The sequence below is a fragment of the Zootoca vivipara genome, chromosome 13 (assembly GCF_963506605.1).
Source record: "Zootoca vivipara chromosome 13, rZooViv1.1, whole genome shotgun sequence".
NCBI lineage: Eukaryota > Metazoa > Chordata > Lepidosauria > Squamata > Lacertidae > Zootoca > Zootoca vivipara.
Window position 1 is genome coordinate 37526184 of NC_083288.1, and position 24907 is coordinate 37551090.

General features: G+C 50.5%; 2 protein-coding genes across 11 annotated transcripts in view; one reads left to right on the forward strand and one right to left on the reverse strand.

Moving 5' to 3' along the window:
* The first annotated feature begins 137 nt into the window (after positions 1–137).
* TEX51 (testis expressed 51) lies at positions 138–5575 on the forward strand. The gene is made up of 7 exons (XM_035136760.2): positions 138–339; positions 2412–2486; positions 2741–2830; positions 3038–3055; positions 3738–3827; positions 4469–4535; positions 5338–5575. The coding sequence occupies exons 1-7, from the start codon at positions 138–140 to the stop codon at positions 5573–5575; spliced, it is 780 nt and encodes a 259-aa protein (XP_034992651.2).
* Positions 5576–5791: 216 nt separating this feature from the next.
* The window catches only part of EPN1 (epsin 1), a 34388-nt gene continuing 15272 nt past the window's right edge, over positions 5792–24907 (reverse strand). The window contains exons 5-14 of one of the 10 annotated variants that reach the window (XM_035134777.2): positions 20619–20758; positions 20094–20201; positions 17338–17439; positions 16261–16332; positions 14895–14981; positions 13981–14239; positions 12989–13156; positions 12662–12763; positions 11955–12197; positions 5792–10831 (exon numbers count right to left, since the gene is read on the reverse strand). In XM_035134777.2, the coding sequence (XP_034990668.1) occupies positions 10497–10831; positions 11955–12197; positions 12662–12763; positions 12989–13156; positions 13981–14239; positions 14895–14981; positions 16261–16332; positions 17338–17439; positions 20094–20201; positions 20619–20758 (1616 nt within the window). In that variant the 3' untranslated portion in view covers positions 5792–10496. The remainder of the gene's footprint in view (positions 10832–11954; positions 12198–12661; positions 12764–12988; positions 13157–13980; positions 14240–14894; positions 14982–16260; positions 16333–17337; positions 17440–20093; positions 20202–20618; positions 20759–24907) is intronic. The other 9 variants (XM_035134778.2, XM_035134779.2, XM_035134781.2 and 6 more) reach the window with 9 other exon arrangements.

Below are 24907 nucleotides of genomic sequence, written 5' to 3' on the forward strand. Positions count from 1 at the left end.
GAGAGAGTAAATAGACAGTGTGTTTGGCGCAAGTCTCTGTGATGCTACAACAGGAAGTGATGTAAGAAGCAAGTGAGGAGCTTGGCTCGGAACAAGCACTACCCTGAGCAGGAAGCAGCTCCTTTGTCCTGTATCCTATGGCCAGGATATCGCTGCTCGGCTGGCTGGCCTGGTCCCTGCCTGCGCAGCTGGCAGGCACATGCCTCCGTTGCTGGCCAGATGCCGTGGTCTACTTTGGCTACGACTCCTATTTGCTGCTTGGCCAGGACTCAGAGGCCACCAAAAACTTGGGGAAGCTTTTCATAGGCAGTGCTGAAGACCATGGCAGACACTATTTGGGTACAGAATTAAGAGAAGGCACAAGCAATGTCCATCGGATACTAGGGAGGAACTTCTCCACGGGGATGCAAAAGGTCCCTGTTTCTGAACCTGCAAACGGCACATTACCCAGCTCCCCATTTATTTATTTTTTACAATCTGAGTGGGTGGAGAGCCTGGAACTTATTACCGTATTGCATTTATTTTCTCCAAGGGGTTCAAGGTGGAGTCATAGCTGTCAAGTTCTCCCTTTTTTTAAGGGAAATTCCCTTATGCTGAATAGGCTTCCTTGCGAGAAAAGGGAAAACTTGACAGCTATGGGTGGAGTACATGGTTCTCTCGCTCCTTGTTTAACCCCCACAACCACCCTGCGAAGTAGGCTAGGCTTCTGACCAGTCAGAAATCCAAGACAGAGGCCATTCTGGGTCTGAAGCACAGCTGCAATAGGATAATACAGTGGAACCTCGGTTTATGAACACCTCGGTTTACGAATTTTCGGTTTACGAACGCCGCGGACCCATCTGGAACGAATTAATTCCCTTTCCATTACTTTCAATGGGAAAGTTTGCTTCAGTTTATGAACGCTTCAGTTTATGAACAGACTTCCGGAACCAATACACCAATGCTTCGGGTTAAGTATGCTTCAGGTTGAGTACTCTGCGGACCTGTCTGGAACGGATTAATCCACTTTCCATTAGTTTCAATGGGAGGGTTTGCTTCAGTTTATGAACGCTTCAGTTTATGAACAGACTTCTGGAACCAATTGTGTTCATAAACCGAGGTACCACTGTACCTTTAAAAGTACAAAGCTGTTGCTGATTTTGCTAATGACTCAAATGGCTGAAGAGAACAGGTGTCGCCCCTGCTTGACATGGGAAATCTGTGGCCCTCTAGATGTTATTGGGCTCCAATCAACTTGCATCATCACCCCCCAGCCTGTGTTGCCAATGGTGACGATTACTGGGAGTTGTAGCCCATAGATGTTGTGGGGGAGGGGTCACAGGTCTCCCCATCCCTGGTCCAAGGAAGCCAAGAGCCCATGGTTTTGAGCATAATGATAATATGAAACTCTGCTCCGATTAAATTCACCCACATAGATTTCTCGGTTGTCACTGGCTGCAATGAGCAGGAAGAGTTGGGCAGTAGAATATTATCTGGCGAGGGGAGATAAGAGGAGGGTGAAGTTATAGCAGTGGGTGGAATGGATTATGAAGACAAGTTGAAGCCATCTGCTCCATTTTGTAAAGCGTCCCTATACAACACCCCATGTGCAGCAATCTATTTCATTATTTCCATTTGGGTAATTTATACACGGCTTAACATTTTCGGCAATACCTAGAAGTGGCTTACGAAATGCCATCAGATGCTACAAATCAAAATACAGTAGGAGCCATTATTAGAGCCCCATCCTTTAAAACAGCGTGGTCGGACAGGATTTTCTTATTGGAAGGACTTTTGAGGTTGGAGTTTCAGTGATGCAAACTTCCATATGGAACCCATACACTGTAGCAGACCTGGCACCCATTTTCCCTCCCACGAGCTGTGAGAATGCGCATGGACCTCATGTGCGCAGTGACTCTACATGGCGTCATTTAGAGCCATGAAAATGGTGTCCTTAAGAACTGTCGGGGTTGCTCAAGGGCTTCCCCAGGGCTCCTCAGCAAGATTGGGAACGGCAGATGAGCTACCATTGCCGATTTCCCATTGCAACCTGCACCCTTGGGGAAATATTTTAACATATTCCATGATGCCGTTTCAGCACAAGCCAAAGCCAACATCCCCCTGGCCTGCTGGCTTCCCTGATTAAACTGGGAGTGCCACAGAAGTAGCCCCAAAATATTCAGAGATGCTCAGGGATCCCAGGCACACACACACACAGGCCCTTAGCAGACAACATGCATGTGGAAAGGACTGTTGCAGTCAGAGGTGTGTTTCTTCCTCTCAACTGCCTCACCCTTTCTCAGTCCTAAAGGCCAGGGTTGCTGAAGCATTCAAAGAACACCAACTTAGGTTCCACTGTGTGGGAGAGTATGCACAAAACAAAAAATCAGGAAAGAACCAGGCATCATTGTTTTTGTTTGTTTCCCCTGCAGAACGGGAAGATATGGAGCGTGAGGCTGGGACTCTCTTTCTCCACCTTGAAGAGATTATCAAGAGGAGTGGGAAAGGTAATTGTTGTTAGCCTGTCCTCCTTTTCCCCTCCAGCCTTGCCTGCAGCGCAGCTATGTCAGGGAGCCATTGACTGCCATTGCAGTAGCTCCTAACGCACACACGCACGCACGCACACAAAATACCCCCAAACCCTCCTTCTCTCATTCCACCCCTTGGTGGCCCCAATTAACCAGGCAATTGATCAGGCACTATCCCTTCTGCTGAACTCAAAAGCCTTGGCTTCTCTCGAACCATTTCTCTTTCCCTACAGATCATGGCAGCCTTATGAGGGAGGCAGAGGAGGAAAAGAAGAATTTTGTCAAGCGAATGGAAGAGGCATCTAAGGCCTTTGTGAAGGAAGGTAAGTGCTTGAGGGCAGAACCTCTGGTTGAAGGCATGCAGCTGAGGGGGAATGTGGCCCACACATCATGGAGGCGACTGCCTGTTGGGTAGGGCAAGATAGGGGCATGGCGTCCTGCGAGTGTACTTTGGCTAGGAAGATTGTGGGTGGGGAGGGATCGCCTTTCTCTAGTGCTCATGCCTTTGTTTTTCTCTTTTATATCCACAGTCTGCAGCCTTTCCTGTGGTGAGTCCATCTGTCCAAACTAGAGATGCATCTGTCTGGCCATATGGCGTCTGCTGCTTTTTTTTTTAGGTGTCCAGTGTGTGTGTTTGTGTGTGTGATGCCAGTTATAAATGGTGGGTATCCATTCCTCGCAGCTCCAGGAAAAAGAAGGCAGTAACCAGATCAGGAAAAAATGAAAATTATCTCACCCAGGGATTGTGTGTGCAAATGCAGGTTGGCACTCTTATCTGTGTTAGTGCTTGTGAAGTCAAAGAGAAGACTTTACTGGTTATTTAAATTCATTGCCAGTTTTGTGCCCTTGAGCTGCTTCAGGCATACCACCAAACCATGATTTTCACTAACCATACTTTTTAGATTTGAAACTACTGCGTCCACACGTGCAGGGAAATCATTATTCTCTCTGACCCCTGAAGAATACCTAGGTGCTTTCTGAAGCAGCAGCTTCCAGGACTAGAACAGCATCTCAAACCATGGTTTGTTGGTTCATATATGACACCAAACCTTAGGTTTCATACAACGTGGTTTGATGGTCATTCTCAAATCATAAGCTGCTGGCTTGATTTGGCCCAGACATCACAACAAACCATAGTTTGGCATGACATCTGAATCAACAAGAGATTGGCAAAAGGTTCAAAAGATGCCATTGTCTAATGGAATCCCTCTTTCCCTGACATTTCCACAGCTAAGTCCCGGTACCGACCCTACGAAGTGGCACAGTGTTCAAACTGCCAGCTTATCAAAGTTTCCTGCCTCGACCCCTTTGTATGTGCAGGTAACTTGCCTTTCTATACCTCTATCCCTTAACGTCTCCCTCCAGTCACAGCATCATCTCTCACTACTCTCTGTACAACATCAGTACAAAGAGAGCGCCAACGTGGCAGGGAGCGCTTCAGCTGGAGCCTTAAAGACCCTCATTGGGGCCCATCTCCTTTACTCTTTAGCCCAATTTGTTCTGTAGCTATCATGTAGACATAGGGGTATGTATCAATATTGATAATCCTTAGGTAAAGGAACCCCTGACCATTAGGTCCAGTCGTGACCGACTCTGGGGTTGCGGCGCTCATCTCGCATTATTGGCCGAGGGAGCCGGCGTATAGCTTCCAGGTCATGTGGCCAGCATGACAAAGCCGCTTCTGGCAAACCAGAGCAGCACACGGAAAAGCCGTTTACCTTCCCGCTGTAGCGGTTCCTATTTATCTACTTGCATTTTGACGTGCTTTCGAACTGCTAGGTTGGCAGGAGCTGTACTTGCCGGTTTTCTGGTGGTCTTCTCTGTCCAAGCGCAGTCAGTGAACCTGTTTTTGGCTACAAATGCCCTTAGGGTGCTGTTGATGCAGATCTTCATCATGGTCCCACCTTCGTCTCTCAAGACTTCTGCCTTCTCAAAAATGTTATCCTGTTCCTTTTGTACAGGGCCCAATGTCATTGCAGCAGTGCTGGTGACCCTGCTGCTCTTGCTTGGTATAGGAGCAGCATGGTGGTGGTAAGTTCATGAATATTTAGTCTTTGTGGGTATGTGTAATTTATTCATTTTTTAATTTTTAGTTTTGCAAAACCGTAGCTCAACTCTGCAGGGAGAACTGGGCTACACAGCAGTCTTAGCATAGCATCAAAAGTATGGGTGGGTAAATGTGGTCCTCCAAATATGATGGAGCGTTTTACTCCCATCAACTGCACCCAGCATCACTGAGAGCCCAGAGGAATGATGGAAATTGTTGTCCACAGGTTCTCCACCCATTGCTTAGGGCAGGCACCCCCAAACTTCAGCCCTCCAGATGTTTTGAACTACAATTCCCATCTTCCCCAACCACTAGTCCTGTTAGCTAGGGATCATGGGAGTTGTAGGCCAAAACATCTGGAGGGCCGCAGTTTGGGGGTGCCTGGCTTAGGGGAATGGGCTAAGGACTCAAAAAGGTCCTCGTTCAAATCTATTCCATACCATGAAGGTTACATCCCTGCCGTCCCTTTCAAGCACATGGCTTCCCCCAAAGGGTTCTGGGAACTTTGGTTTACCCCTCACACACAGCTTGTTGCCAGGATTCTCTGGGGGGAGCCATATGCTTGAAATGCATGGGATGGATCAAGCTGAAGTCAGCTGGTAAGACAGCTTGAACCTCAGTCCTCTAACTGCAGGAGATAATGTATGTAAAACCCTTTGAGCATTGAAAGCACTTATTATTTTTATTATTCCATCAGCTTTCGCCAACTGTCTGGGAATGATCAGCAAAACTAAAACAGATGTCTTGCTATGCTCTTAAGGGAGTTTCTCTCTTTAACCACAGGTATCGCCGTCGCAAACAGAAGGAGCAAGAAAAAGACAAATCTTCAGATGAGGACAGCTCAAGGAGTTCTGAGTGGAGCTCTGATAGTTCAGAGAAGGCGGATGCCAGTCCAATATATGCGGAAGTTCCAAACAGCCCCATATATGATACTGTCCCAACATATGCTAACGTCCCAGTATATGCTAATGTTCCAAACCCTCCAGAATTCACCATCCCAAGCCCTCCACCCTTTGATTAAATGGTTTTCAATGGTGAATTTTCATCAGGTCTGTTCTGTGCTTGCAACATCACTCCCTCTTAGGGCACCAGAGACAGCCATGCATGTGCAAACGAGGGATAAGTAGAACCACCAGGCAAGACAGATCTTCCAATGCCCACCCCAGATTTCAATGGGGACAGCTCACACATTCAGTCATCCAGCTACCGAGGAGAAATCCAGCAAGGTACACGAATGTGTGAACCAAACCTTAAATTGCATGTGTACACTTGGCCCAAAAGCAAACCCCACGTATCCTGTCTAGTCTTGAGGCCCCCACCTCCAAGGTCTTTCCATCAAGAAGTAGGGGGTGGCTGGATACCTGAGGATGATTATCCAAGGCTAGCAACCATCTTTTGGGCAGTACCGATATGGCCCATTCCCCCCCTAAACCAATCCAACCCAAAACTGATTGCAAACTTAGCTTGCTTATACATTCACAGAGCTAAGTCAAAAGGCAGGAGTGGAAACAGGCATGTTATGGCACAGAGGGGTGTGCAACATTAGCCTCTTAATGGCAGAGTTGCTCTCTGGTGGGTGGAAGCCGTGGTTAGAGAATCAAGATACACAATGACTTGTGAATGATTCAGGGTTCAAAGCACTGGGCGTAGCTTGAGCGATGTGAACTTCCTCTTCCTGCAGCCAGGAAGTTTATATCAGAGAACTGCTGTAAAGCAGCTGTTAAGGATTTGTGAGCCATAAGGCTGCAAGTTCATACCTCAAAATCCACCAGCCCCTCTGTGACTCAGATAGGCTAATAATTCCTAGTCTGACTTTATTAGGTTGCTGCAAATACTTAGGGCAGGAGTGGGTAACCTGGGGCCTTTCAAGGTGTTACCGGAATCCAGCTCCCATGAGCCCCAGCTAGCATGGCCAAGTTTCAGGGATGATGGAAGCTTTAATCCAACAATATCTGGAAGGCATGAGTTTGGGGGCAGATGTCCTGTATTGTATCTTCTCTGTATTGCAAACGAGTGGCTAAGGGGCAAATCCAGGATATGAGAAAGAAAAAACTTGAGAGCAATGACCAGCTTGATGCCCTTGATCTTGAGGCCTTATTTACATAGGGGACAGAATGAGGTAGCAGAATGGGTCGTACCACTTCGAATTACAGGTATGCGGGACGGAGGTTGTTAGAAAAAAGTATATATTCCCACATGTAAACAGAATACAACACTAGCAAGTAGGAATGGCTAGACGCTCTCCAGCTAGCTTGATTTGCAGGGACCTTCATGGATTTTAAACACCGGGGGGGGGGGGGTAATAAAAATACCACCCACCTGACATAAGAGTTGGTTAAGCCCAGGCTACCACTTCAGTTTGGTTTCATAGGTAGGCCAAGGCCCTTCTCCTGACAGACAGCAAATGGGCATGGCTGAAGCATCTATATGGCGGCCGAGGAAGGCATCCTGCAACACTCCCGAGTTGAGAATGCTAGCCAGGAAGCCAATTGTGGCAAGGGGGAAAGGTTTAGAAAGGGAATAGCCTTTCCTCTAGTTGGGTCCAAAGGGACTCGCTTCCCACACCCAAGGCATCATCCCTTCCCTGAATGGTTACGCAAGACATGCTCACAGGCTATTTCAAGCCATTGCCCTTTTAAGGTGCCAGTATGAATTGCTCCCACATCGCAGAGTGCATAATGATTCAGCCCCCACGCCCACCTTGCGCCTTATCGTATGCAGAGGAACCTGACCTGCCAACAGAACCAGCCTGCAGCAGAGACAGGGCCAGAAATCACTCACGAGGAAATCCAATGGCCCATATTGCCTACAGCCACCAGTGCTATTTGAACCCAAAGCACTCTCGAGGTCCCAAGAGATACTGGGAGGAAATAGCAAACCCTTGTAAGACTGCGAGCAAGCACATCCAATCTCGTGTTTTGTCTGTATACACTTCCAATGCACACTGGACAAAATTAAATTAGCTTTTTCTGGGGTGGGGGTAGAGTGGGGTTGGAGTCTGGAAGGAGCTAGCCCACTCAGATCTCCGACACCTGGAGCGCCCCACATTTGTTACCCCCATCTTAGCCAGTCCTGAGTGTTATTGTTGGAAGTCATTGTTTTACTGCCTGGGTATGACTCACTGGTGTGGGTGGAGGAGGAGGGCGAATTAATGTTCTCAGATTCCTGTGGTTCAAATCGTAACTTACCTTGACAGTTCCGCCTTCAAAGCACTCCGGCCTCTGATTTTGTACAAGGGGTGCTCAAAACAAAGGGGTTTGTCATCTCAGGAGAGGCTCAGTCTCGTAGGAATTCACTGCATAGGGAAATGATGGCCTAAGTAAGGGATGGAGACCCTGCCGCCCTCTAGATTTTCTAAGGTCCCATTTCGTGTCGCTCTGAGCCAGCATGGCCAGTAGTGAGAGATGTTGAGAGTTGTAGCCCAGCAACATTTGCAGGGTAGGGCAACACACAGGCTCCACATTCAAGGTTGAAATGATGAACATCACCCCCGACCCCAGTTCTGCCCTTCTCCCTCAAAAGCAAACCCAGGCGCCAAAGCCTTTGGGTGCCATAGAAGAATTTCCATTTATTTCATTTCATTAATAGCATTTTTCTGATGCATACCAGGGTAGGCTTGGGGGGTCGGGGTGGGGAAGATAACGGAAGGGATGGGGCAGAGCCAAGAGGGGGAGGGTCACATACAGCCACTCTTCCCCACCCCAACCCCTTGACCAATGACACAATGATTCTGCAAATATACTGACTGGTGTCGGGAGAAAATTATCCCCTGGCATGATTGGGTTTTTTTTGGGGGGGGTATGGCGGCAGCAGGGAGATGTAGGATGTCCCACCCACTTTAGAAACACAATTGCAAGAGATTTGGGATAGCAGAGGGTGGGGAAGAATGAGGGATTTAGCAGATTGTCCTGGGTGCTAATGAGTAAGCGCCCCCACCCCCTGTAGCATAAAATAAGAACCGACAATCACTTACAGCAGCAACACATATACACATACACGCACACACGCACGCACACAAACACGCACACGCAGCCTCGGACCCTCCCTCTGCACACACGCTGTTGGCTCCCAAAGGGCCAGAATCAGCCCACCTACCCATCTCCCCCCTCCTTCCCTCCTTCAACGTGTCTTGAAGAACGGTGGGGGCTTCTTCGCTGTGCTGTGCTGTTGGAACGGACGGAGGACTCCGCTGTTTTACAAGTCAAAGAAGGCATGTCCTCTCTGGGGGTCTCGAGTGGGTCAGCAGTGGGAGCAACACCACCACCACCCCCCAAAAAAAACCCTACACATGCGCACAAAGGAGGTTGCAGCAGGAGGGGAGAAAAGTAGGTCACATGTGGACGGCTCAGACTGCATTTGATCACCCCCTGTGCGAATAGTGCTGCAAAGTGGGGTCCACGGGTTATGGGTGTGGCTGCGTGTGGTCCCCCCCCCACTCCCTTTTCAAGCAATGCACACTGTTGGCATAAGAGAAAGAGAGGGAGAATGTCCTCCTCCGCAGGGACGTTGTTGCTTTGTCCACACTCATCATCGGAGTCCTCACCCTGGCCTGCTGCAGTGCAGAAACGGAGAAGGGCGGCTGGGCTTTACAGATCCCCTGCCGTTCCATATCTGGCAGAGGGCCTTTGGCTGTTTCTGGGCTTCCACAAAGCAGGCCAAGAGAGAGAGAGAGACTCAAATTCTGCAATACTTCCCCGCCCCCCTGGACATGTTGCTGTTGGAAAACGTTTTCTTTCTTTCTTTTAAGATTCTCAAGAGTATCGATCCTCCGATGGCTTCCAGGTTCCTTCTTCACAACAGGCTATGTTGGCTGTTTCAAGTCCCCACCCCACCCCCCAGGTGTGATGTGCCGCTAGGGCTCCACGATCCTTGCAAAACGAAACAAAAATGGTGGCTCCCTTCGGCCCGGGAGTCTGCAGAGGGCAGGCGGCAAAGTGTAGCGGTGGCCTGATTGCCCTGCGAGGAATGATGGTCCAGCCCCCCCTTTCCAGATCCAGCTTTTGGTCTCTGACCGCAGATTAGTGGTATCCCGCCTGGCCCCCGAGACGGAAGAGACAAGTATTCCCAGTGTCTCAACCGTTCCCAGGTGTAGTGAAGGGGATTCACCGACGTCACCCCCTTACGTGGAAAAAGAAGAAGAGGCAGAAAAGGGCTGGTCCCAGCACAGGGGTGGGGCAGGAGGGGATGGAGATGTAACCAAACATTTGGAAGGGAGGTGGGGGAGTGCCTACCAAAATAAAATCATAATTTAAAAGGACAGTGTCCATCCGTCTCTCCCCACTACCCACAAGGAAACTTTGTTAGGAAGGGCCTAGGAGGTAGGTAGAGGCACATGGCCACTTCTCTTCCTCCATCCCTTCTGCAAAAGGGAAGAGAGAGAGAGAAAGAGAGAGAGAGACTTATGAAGGAAGGTGTGGGAGGGGTTGACCAAAATATGATAATCCCCCCCTCACCTTTCAACATGGGAAGGGTTTCTGTGGCCAATATGGGAGAGGGCACAAAGAGCAGCAACAACAAACACCTGCCTTTGGCGAAGACCCCACCCCCACCCCTCAACACCCCCACCCCCAACTCTAGATCTGTTGTTGGTTCGTAGTTTCCTCCCCTCAAATGTGACACTGAAACCTCAACTGAGTTAGAGAAGGGAGCTGCCCCTGCTGCCGACAGGACAGCAGAAATGGGGGGGAGGGAAGGAGCTCTTAAATTAAGCCCCCAAACCAAAACCAAAAAGAGAAAAAATTAAGTCCACCCTACCCCCAACATGGGGGCGGAGGAGCTCGCCATAAGGACTCAAGTCTCTTCCCTTCCTTCTCTCTCCCCCCACCTTCCCGGCAGCCCCGTTTTGTGGGTGGAAACTAAGGGCCCCCCTTTGCAAACTGGGAATGTGGGGTGTATGTGTGACAAGGGGGTGTCATCCCCATAGGGCTCAAAGGTCCCCCTGATTATAGCAAGAAGGGGTTGGTGCTGCCCATGGAGGCGGCTGAGGTGCTGCTGGGCGGCAGGCTCTGAGGGGGCAGGCCCATGGCAGGGAGCCCCATAGGCGGGACAGCGCCCAAAGGCTGCACCCCCACCATGGGGGAAACGGAGGCCAAGGGCATCCCGGGGGCCATGGGGGAGACAGAGACCATAGGAGCTGCAGCGGGGAAGGCAGGGGGCGCCGGCTGAGACAAAGGGAGGACCGGACTGACGCGGAGCTGGTTGAGCGAAAGCGGGGCAGCTGCCGTCGCCTGGAAGGGGTTTGTAGTTGAGGCAGACGCGGCTGGGGCTGGGGCTGAACCTGCAGTGGATGACAGAGGAGAGAGAAAGGAGGAGGAAGAAAAACAAGTTAAAAAGGAACCCAGAAGTCCTGGGTCGATGGCCTCCCACCCTCCACTCTCAGGAGCCTTGGTTTCCTCTGCAGCCCCATAAAACATAATCAAGCTCTGCAGGATCAGGCCAGTAGCCCATCTAGTCCAGCATCCTGTTCTCACAGTGGCCTGAGATTCCCAGCAGCCATTGTGGCTAGCAGCCATTGATAGCCTTTTCTTCCATGAATTTCTCCAATCCTCTTTTAAAACCATCCCAGTTGGCGGCCATCACTGCCTTCTGTGGGAGCAAGTTACAGCGTTTAAATACGCGCTGAAGCACAGAGAAGTATGTCCTTTTATCTGCCCTGAATCTTCCTGCTCAAGCCCATCCCGGAAGTTACTGCATGTCAACCCTGCTCTGCTTTCACCCACCAGACTCAAGCTCAAGGAAGGCCTGGCTTAAAGCAAAGAGGACTCGTCTCATTTGCGCCTTATAAACAAGGCTGGTAAAACTGAACTGACCTGTGGCTCCTACATCTAAATCTACTGCAGAACAGCCTCCAAGGAGCCAAAAGTTGTGCTTTCCAACATCCCCACTCCAAGCTCAAACCTCACGCTGGGAGCAGGACAGGGCGGTATGGAGTAGTAAAGGAGCTTTGTGCATGTTTGTGAAGCAAGTTTCTAGGCCTCATGGTTGTGATGTTATGCATGAAGGTGTTGGGCAGAAGATGGGTGGGTAAGGTGGGGTCTCTGCCTTGCATAACCCCCTCATTGCAATAATGAGACTCAATGAGGTGACATTACACAAAATCAGCCGCAAAAACCAACTTCATCTGCATATTTCTCCCTGGCCAACCCTGGAAGAGATTTTTAAACCCATCCACAGGTCTGCTTTTAATCCTGCTTCAAAACAGCAAGCCCCATAAATAGGGGGGCCAGAAAAGAGAGTCCTGGCAAGAGCTTCCTGCCCAACTAGATTCATGCAGATATAAGAAGACGTGGCTCTCTCCCTCCCCGTTCTGACTTGTCTGACTCAACCAAACAGAACTAAGGCAATATCCTTATCTCTGCCCTGCTTGAACCCACAGAGTGCCCTGGCCCCAGAGCACTTACCAGGGGCTAAGAAGGGGTTGGAGGCCTTTGCAATGCTAGAGGCAGTAGAAGGCTTGCTGACCAGGGAGTCCAGGTCGACGAGGGCAGCGTTGGGGCCCAGAAATGACTCTGGGGTCTTACGCGTTGGCTTGGAGATCTCAGGCAGCGACCCGCCCATGGAGGCCATGTCAAAAGTGTTGGGGCTGTCAGTGCCACTGCCGGGTCGGCATATGGGCACCTCCCCTGCTAAGAGGGACAGCTCACCTAAAGAGAGAGAGAGAGAGAGAGATTAGTGGGGGTAGACAGGAAAGAGTGGTGAGAGAAGGGAATGGAAGATGCAGATCAAACATGGAGGGAAAAGACAAAGGCCAGCAGAGATAAACCCTTCTGTTTTTGCAACAGTCAAAGGCACACGCTCTCCATTCAAATCATGCAAGGGTCAGACAAGCCCCGGGATAAAGAAGCCAGAAAGAGGGTAGGTGGGGGGGAGAAGTGGAGAAAGAAAGGAAGAGACCCCTCTTCATGCAGGAACAAAACTGGTCCGTGGGTGTCACTTCTGAGCTGAGTTTGGCTGACCCAAGAGAGGGCAGAGGGCAATGCCAGGAAACGCTGCCACCCAGTCCCAGGGGTCAAGAGTAAGGAAAGCGGCAGGCAAGAGACAGGGACATGCAGAGCGAAGTGGAGGTGCAGATGTGAGAAGGCGGAGCCATGCAGGGAGCAGGGCTCACCTGTGCTGCTCCCGGATTTGGGCAGTGCTGGGCGCAGGCTGTCGAAATCAGAGAACTCGTCCCCATCCCCGGGGCTGCCAAACTGCTCAAAGCCTCCGCCAGCTGGAGGGGAGGGACAAGGCAGAAGGGGGTGGGCCAGCAGGGTTAACAGGAGAGCAAGGGCGGAGGGACCCGTTCCCTGCAGACTCACACAATCCGGTGCTGGGGGTCCGTTCCCTGCATCTTGTTCGTGGGGATAAGGCACCCAGGAGCCCCAGTTCCCAGCCGGCCTGACCCAAGCCTCCCTCCACCAGGCCGAGGGGCTCAGGAGCCCTCGCCGTCCCTCACCTGCTGTGCCGTTCGTGCTGGGCTTGGAAGGGGAGCCACCCCAGGGATCAGAAAACGTGGATGCCGGAGCCCAAGGGTCGGGCGCTGGTTTCCCTTGGGACGTGGGAGCTGGTCCAGATGACCATGGGTCTGTGGGAGGCGCTGCTGTGGTCCCAGAGGAACCTCCGCCTGGGGGAAACATCAAGCAGGTCAGACTTTGTTCATCGACGTCTGGGAAAACTTCCTGTCCGCTATGCATCAGGATGGACATGTGTCTGTGTTTGTGTTACACCTAGGAGTCCCAGGTTGATGCAGACAGAGCGGTAATTTAGTTCTCTGTGGCCAGTGGGCGTCCTGGCTGAGATGGTAAGAAAGCTCTGCGACAAGAGTTCACTGCATCTTTGAGAGGTTTGAACACACACAGGGAGCTGCTGCCTTATACCGAATCGGACCGCTGGTCTTTCTAGGCCAATGATGCCTGCTCTAATTGGCAGCAGGCCTCAGGCGGGTGTTCCGATCGACTGATAGTTTTAGATGGGGTGGGGGGTGGCCCAAGGAAGGAACCCGGGACCTTCTAAGCGCAAAGCAAATATTCTTACCATGGAGCCACGGCTCCTCTCTGGCAAATAAAACAACACCACCCATCAAACAGGGTCAAATGATGAATTGCCTACTAGTAAAAAAAAAAGGGAAGGGAGAGTCTTGAAAGGAAAATTGCTGCAGAGCCGAAGCACAAGAGTTATTATTTAAATGTATATCCTGCCTGTCTTCCACCACACAGCTGAAGGGGGTAGACAGAGAGCTAGTTGAAGTGGTGTTTGCCACCTTGGAAGGCAGAGAAACCCATAAATGCCCCCAAAGTATCTTTTTTTTTTCGGGTAGGGGGAAGGAGAGAAATGAGCAAGTGAGGAAGGTCGCCTAAGCCCTTTCAGTTAACCCGATTTTAAACAAAAGGCTTAAATGTTGCATCATGTTCATCACATCCTGGTCTGTTTGTCACTTCCTGCTCTTACCTTCAGGTTTCCATGGGTCACTGCTTGCAGCCGGGGCACCTCCCCATGGGTCTGGGGGGGCTGCAGGAGGCGCCGCAGAGGCCCCCCACGGGTCTCCTGTAGGGGCTGCTCCGGTAGCGGATGGTCCCCATGGGTCAGTGGGAGCTGCGGATACAACTGGGGCAGAGCCACCCCAGGGGTCAGCGGGAGCAGGAGGGCCGCCCCAGGGGTCCGCAGTGGGAGGGGCGGTGAAGACCTCAGCAAGATCCATGAGGGATGACTGCATGTGGGGCAGGTGGGGAAGGAATGTGGGAGACAGGCAGAGAAACGGGGTGGGGAATTAATCACGTCTCTATTGTCCCATTTGGAAAACAGTGACGACACCCCCCCCCCCAAACACCACCACGCCCTCCGATTTATAATACCCCAAGAGCAAGAATGGTATAGTGGTTAGAGTATCAGCCTCATCTACCTCATAGATTACTATGGGTAAGTAAACACTGTACCCCCATTTTGAGCTCCTTGAAAGGAAAGGTGGGGTATGTCTCTATCTCAAAGGAATAAATAGTGCAGGTCAGTGGTTAGAGTGCCAGATTAGGCCCAGGGAAGTCAAGGTTCAAATCTTCACTTAGTCCCTGGGTGGTCCTGGACTAGTCTCTCTCTCTCTCAGCCTAGCTGTCTTTACAGGGATCACAAGAGGCAAAAAGGGGTAGGAAAATCTACGTACATGGGAGGAGAAAATGGACAACTGTCATATGGTTACTACCCAGAGCACCTCCTTGGCAGAAAAAAATAAAAATAAAAGTGCTACCTTGCAGGATTGAACCAAGGCCTGTGTACCTGGCAATTCTGCCTCCAACAATGGCCCCCCTTACTATTCTCCCCCCCCCCTGCCCCAGAGTCACCTGCCCGGACCCTGCCTGCTCCACCCTCACCTCCTCCTTGGCAGGCACCGTCTCCTTTTTGCTCTCCTCGATGGCCATCTGGAGTCGTAGGTCATCCCCACGCCGGATCCGCTCTTCCTGCAAGGGGATTGTGGGAAGGACAAGAGGGCGTCAACAGCGATCGTGGGCCAGGGGCAAAGCAGTTCACTCACCTTCAGGAGAGGCAGGCAGTGCGGAGGTTTCATGGCACAGCCTTCGCCCAGCCTGGCGCCCACCTGGCACTTCGGGCCAAAGCCACCCTCCCTAGCTAGGAAGGGTTGTGCTGGCTGGGGCTGATGGTTTTGGTCCACGGCAACAGGCTGGGCGAGGGCCTGCTGTAGGCCGTGTGCCCGATGATGCTTCAAGCAGCCGCCACTACGATTCTGTCCAACTCAGGAGGACAATCCGGAGGGCCGAGGAAGGAGCCAAGGGCTGCCCAGCTCCTTCCACCCCCACCTCTTCATGTGAGCCCTCATTTGTAATGTCCATTTCCCCCCTGCAACCCCCCTCCACCTTGAAAATGAAGGTGCCCAAGCGGACAGCACCTCTTCAACCTTTGCCTCCCTTCTAGGCATTCTGGCTCCAAGACCACACTCCCCACCCCCACCCCAATGCTGAAAGTGGCTTGGCCAGCCTCGACCTTTCTGTCTGGCGTTTCCCCTTAACTTCTCCCTTCCTCCACGCTGCTGGTTGAAGTTAGTAAGCTCTACTCGCAAAGGGAGAAAGCAGAAGTCTTCCTCTCTTCTTACCCTCAAGCTCTAACCAGGCCTTTGCCAACCTGGTGTTTTGGACTACCCCGGCCAGCTCGGTTGGGGCTGATGGGAGTTGTAGTCTGAAACATCTCAGGGCGCCAGCTTGGCAAAGCTGCTCCAATCTGTTAACTACCACCTTCCTCATCCTCCGCTAAATATCCACCCATCCCAAAACTCCCTTGCTCCAAGGGATGGCCTCCCCTTTAACAGCCATCACTCCTTGCCCCCATTTCCTCATGGCTCAGGAAGCACCTCCTCCGTTCTGCAGAAGACGCATGCAACACCCGCCTCAGCAGGCGCCAGCGACCCATCGCCTCTCGAAGCAGCAGGACACGCGGACTGACCTGTCCTACCTTCCGGGCCTCCCTCGGAAGGGGAAAGGCACCTCAGGAAATCTTGACTCTACACAGCGGGACAATTAAAGAGGTCTAAAAGTGAAAAATGGAGACACGGCACCCCTGTTGCCATCGCTCTGCTTCGGGACGTGGAGAGAGAGAGAGAACGCTGAGTTAGTGGGGAAAGTGTGAGGCTGGGGCCTGCTCTGGGGCGGGGGGCAGAAAGTGGTTTAGTTGATTATTTTGAGAGGAGGAGCTGCTGCGGGTGGGGGCGGGAGGTGTGTGTCTAACCTTGTCGTGTTCCTCTTTGCTCAAGCTAAGGGCTAGCTGGAGCTGTAGGTCCTCGTCGGCCACTGCAGGGGGCTGGGGGGGAAGAAACACAACGTAAGAGGCATGGAATGGAGCTTGACATAGCGGAGGGAGGGAGGGACAGAAGGAAGGAGAAGGTGGGCGGACTGCAGGCACCTCTATTTCACACAACCCACGTTCTGTGGCAAACACCCATTCGATTAGCGGTCCCCTTACCACCCGGATTCTCAGCTCTCTCCATCCATTGTGCTTCCCCTCTGCTCGGCTAAAGTATTATTCATTGTGGTTGGGAGAACTACCTTCCCTCCCAGGGACACTTGTGCTATTCAGGGGAAGCCCTTAAAACCACAGCCCCTTACGCACTCCAATTCCCCCGAGTTGTCTACGCAAGCTGCGTTCACGTGAACGAAAGCAAGCTGCTTGAGGGGTGTGATCTAGGAGCGATTCAAGGAGGAGCAAGCTTCATGAGTTTGTAAAGAGGCCAATCCCAGAATCTTTCTCTCCTGATCGCACTTTAATAAATCCCCAGCAAGACATAAAAACCACAGAGAGCTAATACGGTTTAGCAGCTACAGGGCGAAGCTTCAACGTGAGAATCTGGGTTCAAATCCCACAGAAGCCTTGGTGCTGTCTGTTTAGCCTTCCTTACAGGGGTGCTGTCAGGGTAAAGGTGGCACCGGGGATCCCTGGAAGTGCAGGACACAGAGGTAACGATGAGCCCCGCTCTTCCCGCACGCTAGGAGAAACTGCCTTCTAGAGAAGCAGACATCCTCTATGGCAGGAAGAAAGGCACTTCCTTCTGGATTTACAAGTGGGTAACCTGTGACTCCAGATGTTGGACTACAACTCCCATCAGCCCTGACCAGCAGCCATGCTGCCTGGGGGCTGATGGGAACTGGAGTCCAGCAACACATATAGAGGGTCGCAAGTTCAGTGCCCCTGTCACATAGGAAGCTGCCTCCTACAGAGTCAGACCATTGATCTACCTAGCTGTATATTTTCTATACTGACTGGCAGCATCTCTCTGGAGCTTCAGGCAGGAGTTTTGCCTCGTCCTACCTGGAGATGCCAGGGATTGAACCTGGAACCTTCTGCATGCAAAGCAGGTGCTCTGCCACTGAGCTTCAGCCCTTCATGCTGAAGGACATGCGACTCCCCAAACTATTTCAGACAGAAAGGGGGGGGGAGGAAAGGAAGAGTCGTTTGTGCCAAGGCTGGACATCTCTGGTGTAGAAACAGGCACCTCCCTCCCCTCAAAATAAAGAAATATTTCTAGCTCGGTTCCCTGGATAGTAAAGTTAAATTGTTGTAGGTCTTTCTGTCTCTCCCCCCCTTCGGCCTTCTGTTTTGCAAACAACAAGGGTAAAGTGGAAGGAAATGCGGCATGATGGAGGAGAAGGAGGAGGAAGAGGAGGAGGAGGAGGTGGAGGGAAGTGGAAGTAAGGTGGCAAAAATAAGGAGCCAAAATTAAACTGACACGGGTTGGGATGGGGGAAGCAAACACAATCACCCCACTTGGGAGGAGCCACAGAAAAGGAAAGGAGGCGACAAAAAAAAAGCAGGACTTAGGGTCTGATTGGCCGTGGCGTGTGTTGAGTGGCAGGTCTGGGCACAGCCAATGGGAGCTGCACGGGTTATGTCCAACCTGGTGGCCCCCCTCCAGAGGCTCTGGACTACAGTTCCCATCAGCCCCTGGAAGGCAGTTGCCAACAGCTTCTGGAGGGCAACAGGTTGGGACAAAAGGCTGCCAGCATCACAGAAGCTCATCGGGCAGGGAACTGGTGGGTGTCTGGATGGGAGACAGCTTCCTCCTCCATCCTCTCACTCAAAGGAAGAGCAGGCCCAAGTAGCATTAATAATTATTATTATAATGGATAGAGTGTGTTGCTAAAGAAAGAACCTCAAGCGCCAAGACTGATGGCTCAAGAGCAACTTGGGTTGTTCCGCTAAGAAAGACCGGCAGGCAAACCTGAACATGATCCTGGGTGGTTGGAGATTGGGGGGGGGGGGGCGGGGGCGGGTGCTGCTAAGGAGACTGGTGCTGCGGGAGAGGTTAACATACAACAGAAAAAGGTAGGGTAAAACCTGGTGTCTTTGAGGGGGCAGGATCAATTCGTGTGGACCCTGTGCGACAGAGAACGGAAGCATTCCCGATCTCCCCCAGCCAGGAGGGAGAGCTCGTCACCGCAGGGGGGGCTCTGTGCGAAAATCTGGATGAAAAATCTCAATCAAAAAGCCATTTCCTGCTGGGGAACGTCGGTTCAAACACATCTGTGCCTCGCTTTTGTCTCTTCCCCCCATTTCTCTCAAACCACAAGTAGTACTGAGGAAAACAAACAAATGAATAAACAGACCCACAGCTACCCTGAAACCTTTTAACATTTCTACCCAGGATGCACTACGGCGCAAGATGGCAGCTAACAGACCGGCCCACTACCCAGCAGCCTCTGCTCCCAACGTGGGCCAGTGGAGCGTGTGGCCAGCAACTCTAGTGTTCCATTCCCCCAATGGGGACTGACTTCATTACCAAAATGCTTACGGAAAAGCTCAGCCAGGCTCTGCTAGCAGCGTCTGCCCAGAGGGGGTCACACACTAGAAACAAAGCTGGACAAGTCAATCTGTTCATTGAGTCAGCATAAATTTCATGTCCTCCCTTCCCCCACCTTCCTGGTCAGCAGTTGGTTGTTGTTGTTTTTAACCAAATGAAAAGGGGGCATATTTTTTTTTAAATTGAGCAAGAGCTGGAAGGTCCAGCAGGGCTGATATTGGCCAATAGCTGAATCAATTCTGCCCACCAATTTACAACTCCATGAAAAAAATATTCATTTACGGAGGAGGCATGAATTTCATGCCCTTCTGGGCCGAAATTTTAAGTATTTAAGTATTTGATTGTGCAGTTTCAGCAGTCTTATTTGGTAAAACCAATTTATGCAACTACTATAAAAGTAACAATCTTTTAACTATTGGGGTGGCTGGTGAGGAGAGTCTAGGCCTGCTAGGCTGAAACAGATCTTTGTCCCAGCCCTAATGGGATATATTTTTATGAATTCTATACATTTTGCATGGTGCTCCAAATCCCCCCCCTTCTAATTAGTGAACCTTTTTTGGTGCAGGGTGGTGAGCCATCGTGAATCTTGCAATGTGTGTGTTTAAGTTACCAGGATCCTCCTTTTGTACTTTGTTCACTCTCTCATAAGCCAGGGCACAGGCAAAAGCTTCTTTAGCCCTCTCACTGAGCGCATCATTTTATCTGATTTTTTTTTAAAGGCTGCTGGTCAATAAAAATATTTTCATACAGAGAAAAGACAAACATTAATACCAAGCAGAATAGATAACAAAACGACGAGGCTTTCTTTTTAATGGCCAATAAAAGCACGACTATGAGGCACTTGGTAGGTAAGCATCCCTGGGGACAACACTGTCTGCAAATGAGGCCACCCCTGAAAAGGCCCAGTCTCACTTTAAATCATGGCAGACCTCAGGGGAGGATCTCCAAAGGTGAGCTTGGTAGATGGACTGGGAAACATTCAGGCTCCCAGGCCTCTGGCTTTCTGGACTGCCTTACAGCTCATCCCAGTATGGCCAGTATTCAGGAACGATGGGAAAGAGGCGGCGAAAGAATCTTTTGCTTCTGTCTCAGCTTGGGAGAAAGCATACAAGGTGCAGAATAGTGTGGAGTGGAGCCTTTGGGATCATGCTATCTGGGGTGGAGGTCAAATCCATCTCCTGCCTCCTTATCATTATCCAGTGCAAATATAGTTGGTATCACCACTAAGTGTGTCAGTCTTTGAAAAGGGGGGAGGGGGGATAAAAACCTGAGATGATCCACTTCCTCTCCTCTCACGAGCACCATAGATTGGCTCTTCTCTCCCTCCAACATGATTACCATCTTTGTTCCCCAAACTGCAGGGTGCTGAGGGGGGCTGCAGAAATATCAATGGGTAAGTATGAGAGAGGCCAACGAGCTTGCCCCCGTTATCCCCATTGGTAATCATGGTGGGGGAGGAAGCTGAATAAGGCTCAATTTCTGAACACGAGGGACATGCTCCGGAAGGAGATTAGCAGGTCAGCATCTCCAGGGATTGCCCGCTTCTGAGCCAGAACCAGCCGGACCTGAGGGAAAAGCGTTTCCTCTAGGAAAGTGCCAAATTAAAAGAGCTTGTAGCTCTGCTTTCCCTGTCAGCTTTTATTATTTGCCTGCAGGAGAAGCCTTGAGAACACAACAGTAGATACCTTCATCTGGGGGAGCAGGGCGTACCCACATCTCTCTCCAAACGTCCACAACCCCCACCATCCCTTCCCTCCCCGCCCAGCCAAAGAGTCGCCAGTGACAGATTTACCTTGGCGCTTACCTGCTCCGCTTCCTCTTTGCTCATGGCCAGCGCCAGCTGTAACTGCAGCTCCTCTTCCCCGCTGCTCTGGGGCCAAGCCTGCTCCGCTTCCACTGGGGCATTTGCCAAAGATGAGGAAGCTGAAGAAGCTGAGAAACAAGAAATAAGGGTGGGAGAGGAAAGGGTTAATACCACCAAGGTGGGCAGCGGGCAGGAGAGAGAGAAAGTGCTATGGGGAGGCATCAACACTGGAGAGAGCAAAAAGCAAACTATGGTGTAGTGGTTTTCAGAGGTTTTATTTACAATAAAGCAGTATATAATTTTTGTTAAATACCTGTAAAAAAATAAAAACAGCAGAAAGGCAGGTAAACTGGAATCTACCTCATAGATCTCTGGGTTATTTGCAGTAGATCAGCATGGGTTTCAGACTTTCAAGAGTTAAACAATAGCAATGTAAAAAACTGAACACCTTTTCCCATGGCTGCCCTTGTGCTAAATCAGGCATCCCCAAACCTGGCCCTCCAGATGTTTTGGGACTACAATTCCCATCATCCCTGACCACTGGTCCTGTTAGCTAGGGATGATGGGAGTTGTAGTCCCAAAATATCTGGAGGGCTGTGTTTGGGGATGCCTGTGCTAAATGCTTCTCTTTCAGCCTCAGTGTAAAACAGGACTATCAAGACTATGCTTTTCTGCTTTTCTGCAAATCAGTGTCAAAGTTTTGTGTTCCTGCTCTGTGGTAACTCAGGTGTAGATCTGTACTCATACACACACAGGTTACCCCAGTATATAGCTTATCATGGGGTTTAGTGGGTAACTGGTTCCATCCCCTCCCAACCCACCACTTTGAATGGCTCCAGATGCTAAGCACCTAATGAATTCCACAAGTTTTCCCTCCCCTCCACAGCAGTAGACTAGGACTTGACTAGACCCAGCTGCCAATCTCTGCTCAGCCAGAGAATGTACAAATGGACAAGCCGTAGCTTGGAGAAGGGCACTCAATTAAAAACAGCGAGAAGGGTTTGCAAACAGTTCAGCTCTAACACCAGGGAAGCCTTGGGGCTGAAGCATTTCCAAATCCCAGGAAGCTGCCACACTGGCAGAAATGCTATAAGAAATCCTTAGCTGCCTTATGAGGAACGGCTTAGGGAGCTGCGTATGTTTAGCCTGGAGAAGAGAAGGTTAAGGGGTGATATGATAGCCATGTTCAAATATATTAAAGGATGTCATATAGAGGAGGGTGAAAGGTTGTTTTCTGCTGCTCCAGAGAAGCGGACACGGAGCAATGGATTCAAACTACAAGAAAGAAGATTCCACCTAAACATTAGGAAGAACTTCATGACAGTAAGAGCTGTTTGACAGTGGAATTTGCTGCCAAGAAGTGTGGTGGAGTCTCCTTCTTTGGAGGTCTTTAAGCAGAGGCTTGACAGCCATATGTCAAGAATGCTTTGATGGTGTTTCCTGTTTGGCAGGGGGTTGAACTGGATGGCCCTTGTGGTCTCTTCCAACTCTATGATTCTATGATTCTAGGGGCCTGAAATTTTACTAATTCTCCACAGCAAAAAGTGTCCCACTACAGAAAATATGGGCGTGCAGTTAACTGACAGCAGGTTATGTTTCTTAGCAGCATAATCTCTCCAGGCCCCTTGTATTCTGGGCTCTGATGCTTCTGTGAGCTCAGTAGGTTCCTGAGCAACTAGCACTGACTTTGGCCTCCTGAGAGTACAGTATGAACATATTTTATTTTTCAAGTTTTTTCCAGGCTGGGAGCTGTCCCTTGCAACTCTGTAAAACAGGCTCCCCCAAACTCGGCCCTCCAGCTATTTTGGGACTACAACTCCCATCATCCCTAGCTAACAGGACCAGTGGTCAGGGATGATGGCAATTGTGGTCCCAAAACAGCTGGAGGGCCGAGGTTGGGGGTGCCTGCTGTAAAACACCATGCAGAGTGTAATAATAAAAAAGGCAATCCTTTTTAACTTATCATCTGCTCTGGGTCAATAGGATAAACCGTGATCAGAGTTTTGGAAATTTGCAGAAAGAAAAGCAGTGGGCATTTCCCCTAACCACTAGTAGGAGGCACACCTGACTGCAGAATGTGGTTCACATTTGATACATGTCCGCAGTTAGCATGCGCGGGGGGGGGGGGGGGGAGAAGGACCCTGGTCCAGCTAATAGCACATGGCTGGAAGATCCAGCCCCAGTCTCTGGCTGAACCTTGGCAGAGATGGCTGGGGGTGGTGACGGAGCGGGGAGAGGAAAATGGCCCAGCCGCTGCGCCATGACCTGAATAGAAGTCTTCCCCACCCCCTAGACAGCCTGGCACCAACTGCCATCCCTCATTAGCGCAGGGATGCAGGCGACCGCACAAAGGAGTGTCATGGAGGTGGGATTCTGGCGATGGCCGAGACGGAGGTGGCCGAGGGTGGACATGTTTTCCCTGTCGGAGGGAAACCCAGCAGGGAACTGCTGAGTGTCTCTCTCACACACAAGCCCGGTCGACGAGATACATACAACAGCACTAGACCAAATTCCTCTCACAAACTGGAGGCTGCAAGGTCCGTGTCAGCTGAATGGGAAAGTTATTTTGCCCACCGGGAAAGGGTTTTGTGTAACCGACGCTTGCGTGCTCTTCAGATAACAGGCACGAATCTGACAAAATGTACAGGGCATATTTGGAGAGCTCGGTCTCTCCCACATCTCATCCTTGACAAGAAAGAAAGAAAGAAAGAAAGAAAGAAAGAAAGAAGAAGAAGGAAGGAAGGAAGGAAGGAAGGAAGGAAGGAAGGAAGGAAGGAAGGAAGGAAGGAAGGAAGGAAGGAAGGAAGGAAGGAAGGAAGGGGGAGGTGGACTGGAATGGAAAGGAGCAAAAATGTAATCATCTCCGATGAACTAAGGGAAGTCATTGGCATACTTTAGCCTTGCTCAGGAACAAGTCCCATCTGTTTAGTGGAGAAATGAGATACTTATTCCCAAACTTGACTGAGCTACCACTTACTGGCTTTCTGGAGCCACACTGAGCAGTTTTGTGGGTCTGGGGAAAGGGCTTAGTAAACACCAAAGATGTGGCTTCCTAGGCCTCTAAGCAGACTCATATAGGCCCTGCAGTTGCCTAGCAACCACAGAATGTTCATCATCTATGTTGGGCCCATCAAAATGGCTGACTGGGGATGAGGGTGCAATTGAGGGGGGGGGAGGAATAGTATATAAAGGGATGGGAAACAATGTGTTAATTTGGGAAACGGAAAAGGGTGGTAAAAGAGCAGAAGTTGGGCTGTGGAGGTGTAGACATTTAGGGATTCCCTCAACCTGGAACTATCCAGAGTGCTTATGTGCCCTTTTGGAACCTGTCTGGCTATTCCAATTAACAACTTAAGGGGGGAAAAAATCACTGGGGCTTTATTATATGAGCCCAAAGAAAGAGATGGTAGGCTAGTCAGTTCTCTGCAAGACCAAAGGAGCAAACTTCTTGTACGGCTGGGCTTAAAGCTCAACTGATATGACAAACCCAGAATGAAAGCAGGTTCTGAATCAAGAGTGAGGATGACTAAAATCAAAGGCAAAGAGCTCAATTAATTTGTAGTTGTTTCTTAATGTCCAAGCCACATGGAAGGCTCCAGCAACTACCCTTTTGAGAAACAGTTTTTGGCTCCATCTAAGCTTCAGTCCACATACTTTGTTCTCCGAAGCGAGGCCAGCTAATGAGGAAGCCTCAGGCCTAAACCACCAATGCTACCAGTACTAGGGACAAGCTGGGGTGGGAAGAAGAGGAAGAGAAAAATGGAACTTCTAATCTGCAACAGCAGCAGAATTCAGAACAAGCCAGATCAAGGAGTCAAGAAGCCGGCTAAGAACAGATCAGGCTATTTGTCCATCTAGCCCACAGTATTGTCTACTTCAGGTGTTGGGAACCCATGGCCTTCCAGCTGTGGCTTGGCCATTGGCCAGGCTTGCTGGGGCTGATGGGGTTTATCGTTTAGCCACAACTGGAGGGCCAAAAGTTCCCCTACACCTATTCTACTCTGACTGGCAGTAGCTCCCCAGCATCTCAGGCAGAACGAGGTTCCTCTCAGCACCTGATATACAACTCTTTTAAGTAAGATATGCCAGGAGTTGAAGCCAAGACTCTCTGTATACAAAGCACACGCTCGACCATTGAGATATGGCCTCCTCTCTTACTCCAAAATCAGAACTTGGGGTCACCCAATATACCTGACTGATGTGATGGTGGGAGCTATTTTTAAATAAAAATTGCTCTTCACTCTCTCTTCTAGTTAGGCTCTGCCCACTCTCCGCTT

Excerpts from the sequence above, each read along its gene's own strand:
- TEX51 (XM_035136760.2), top strand. The coding sequence starts at position 138 with ATGGCCAGGATATCGCTGCTCGGCTGGCTGGCCTGGTCCCTGCCTGCG. Across the intron at positions 2,487-2,740 it reads TATCAAGAGGAGTGGGAAAG|ATCATGGCAGCCTTATGAGG; the intron begins GTAATTGTTGTT and ends CTTTCCCTACAG. Across the intron at positions 4,536-5,337 it reads GGTATAGGAGCAGCATGGTG|GTATCGCCGTCGCAAACAGA; the intron begins GTGGTAAGTTCA and ends CTTTAACCACAG.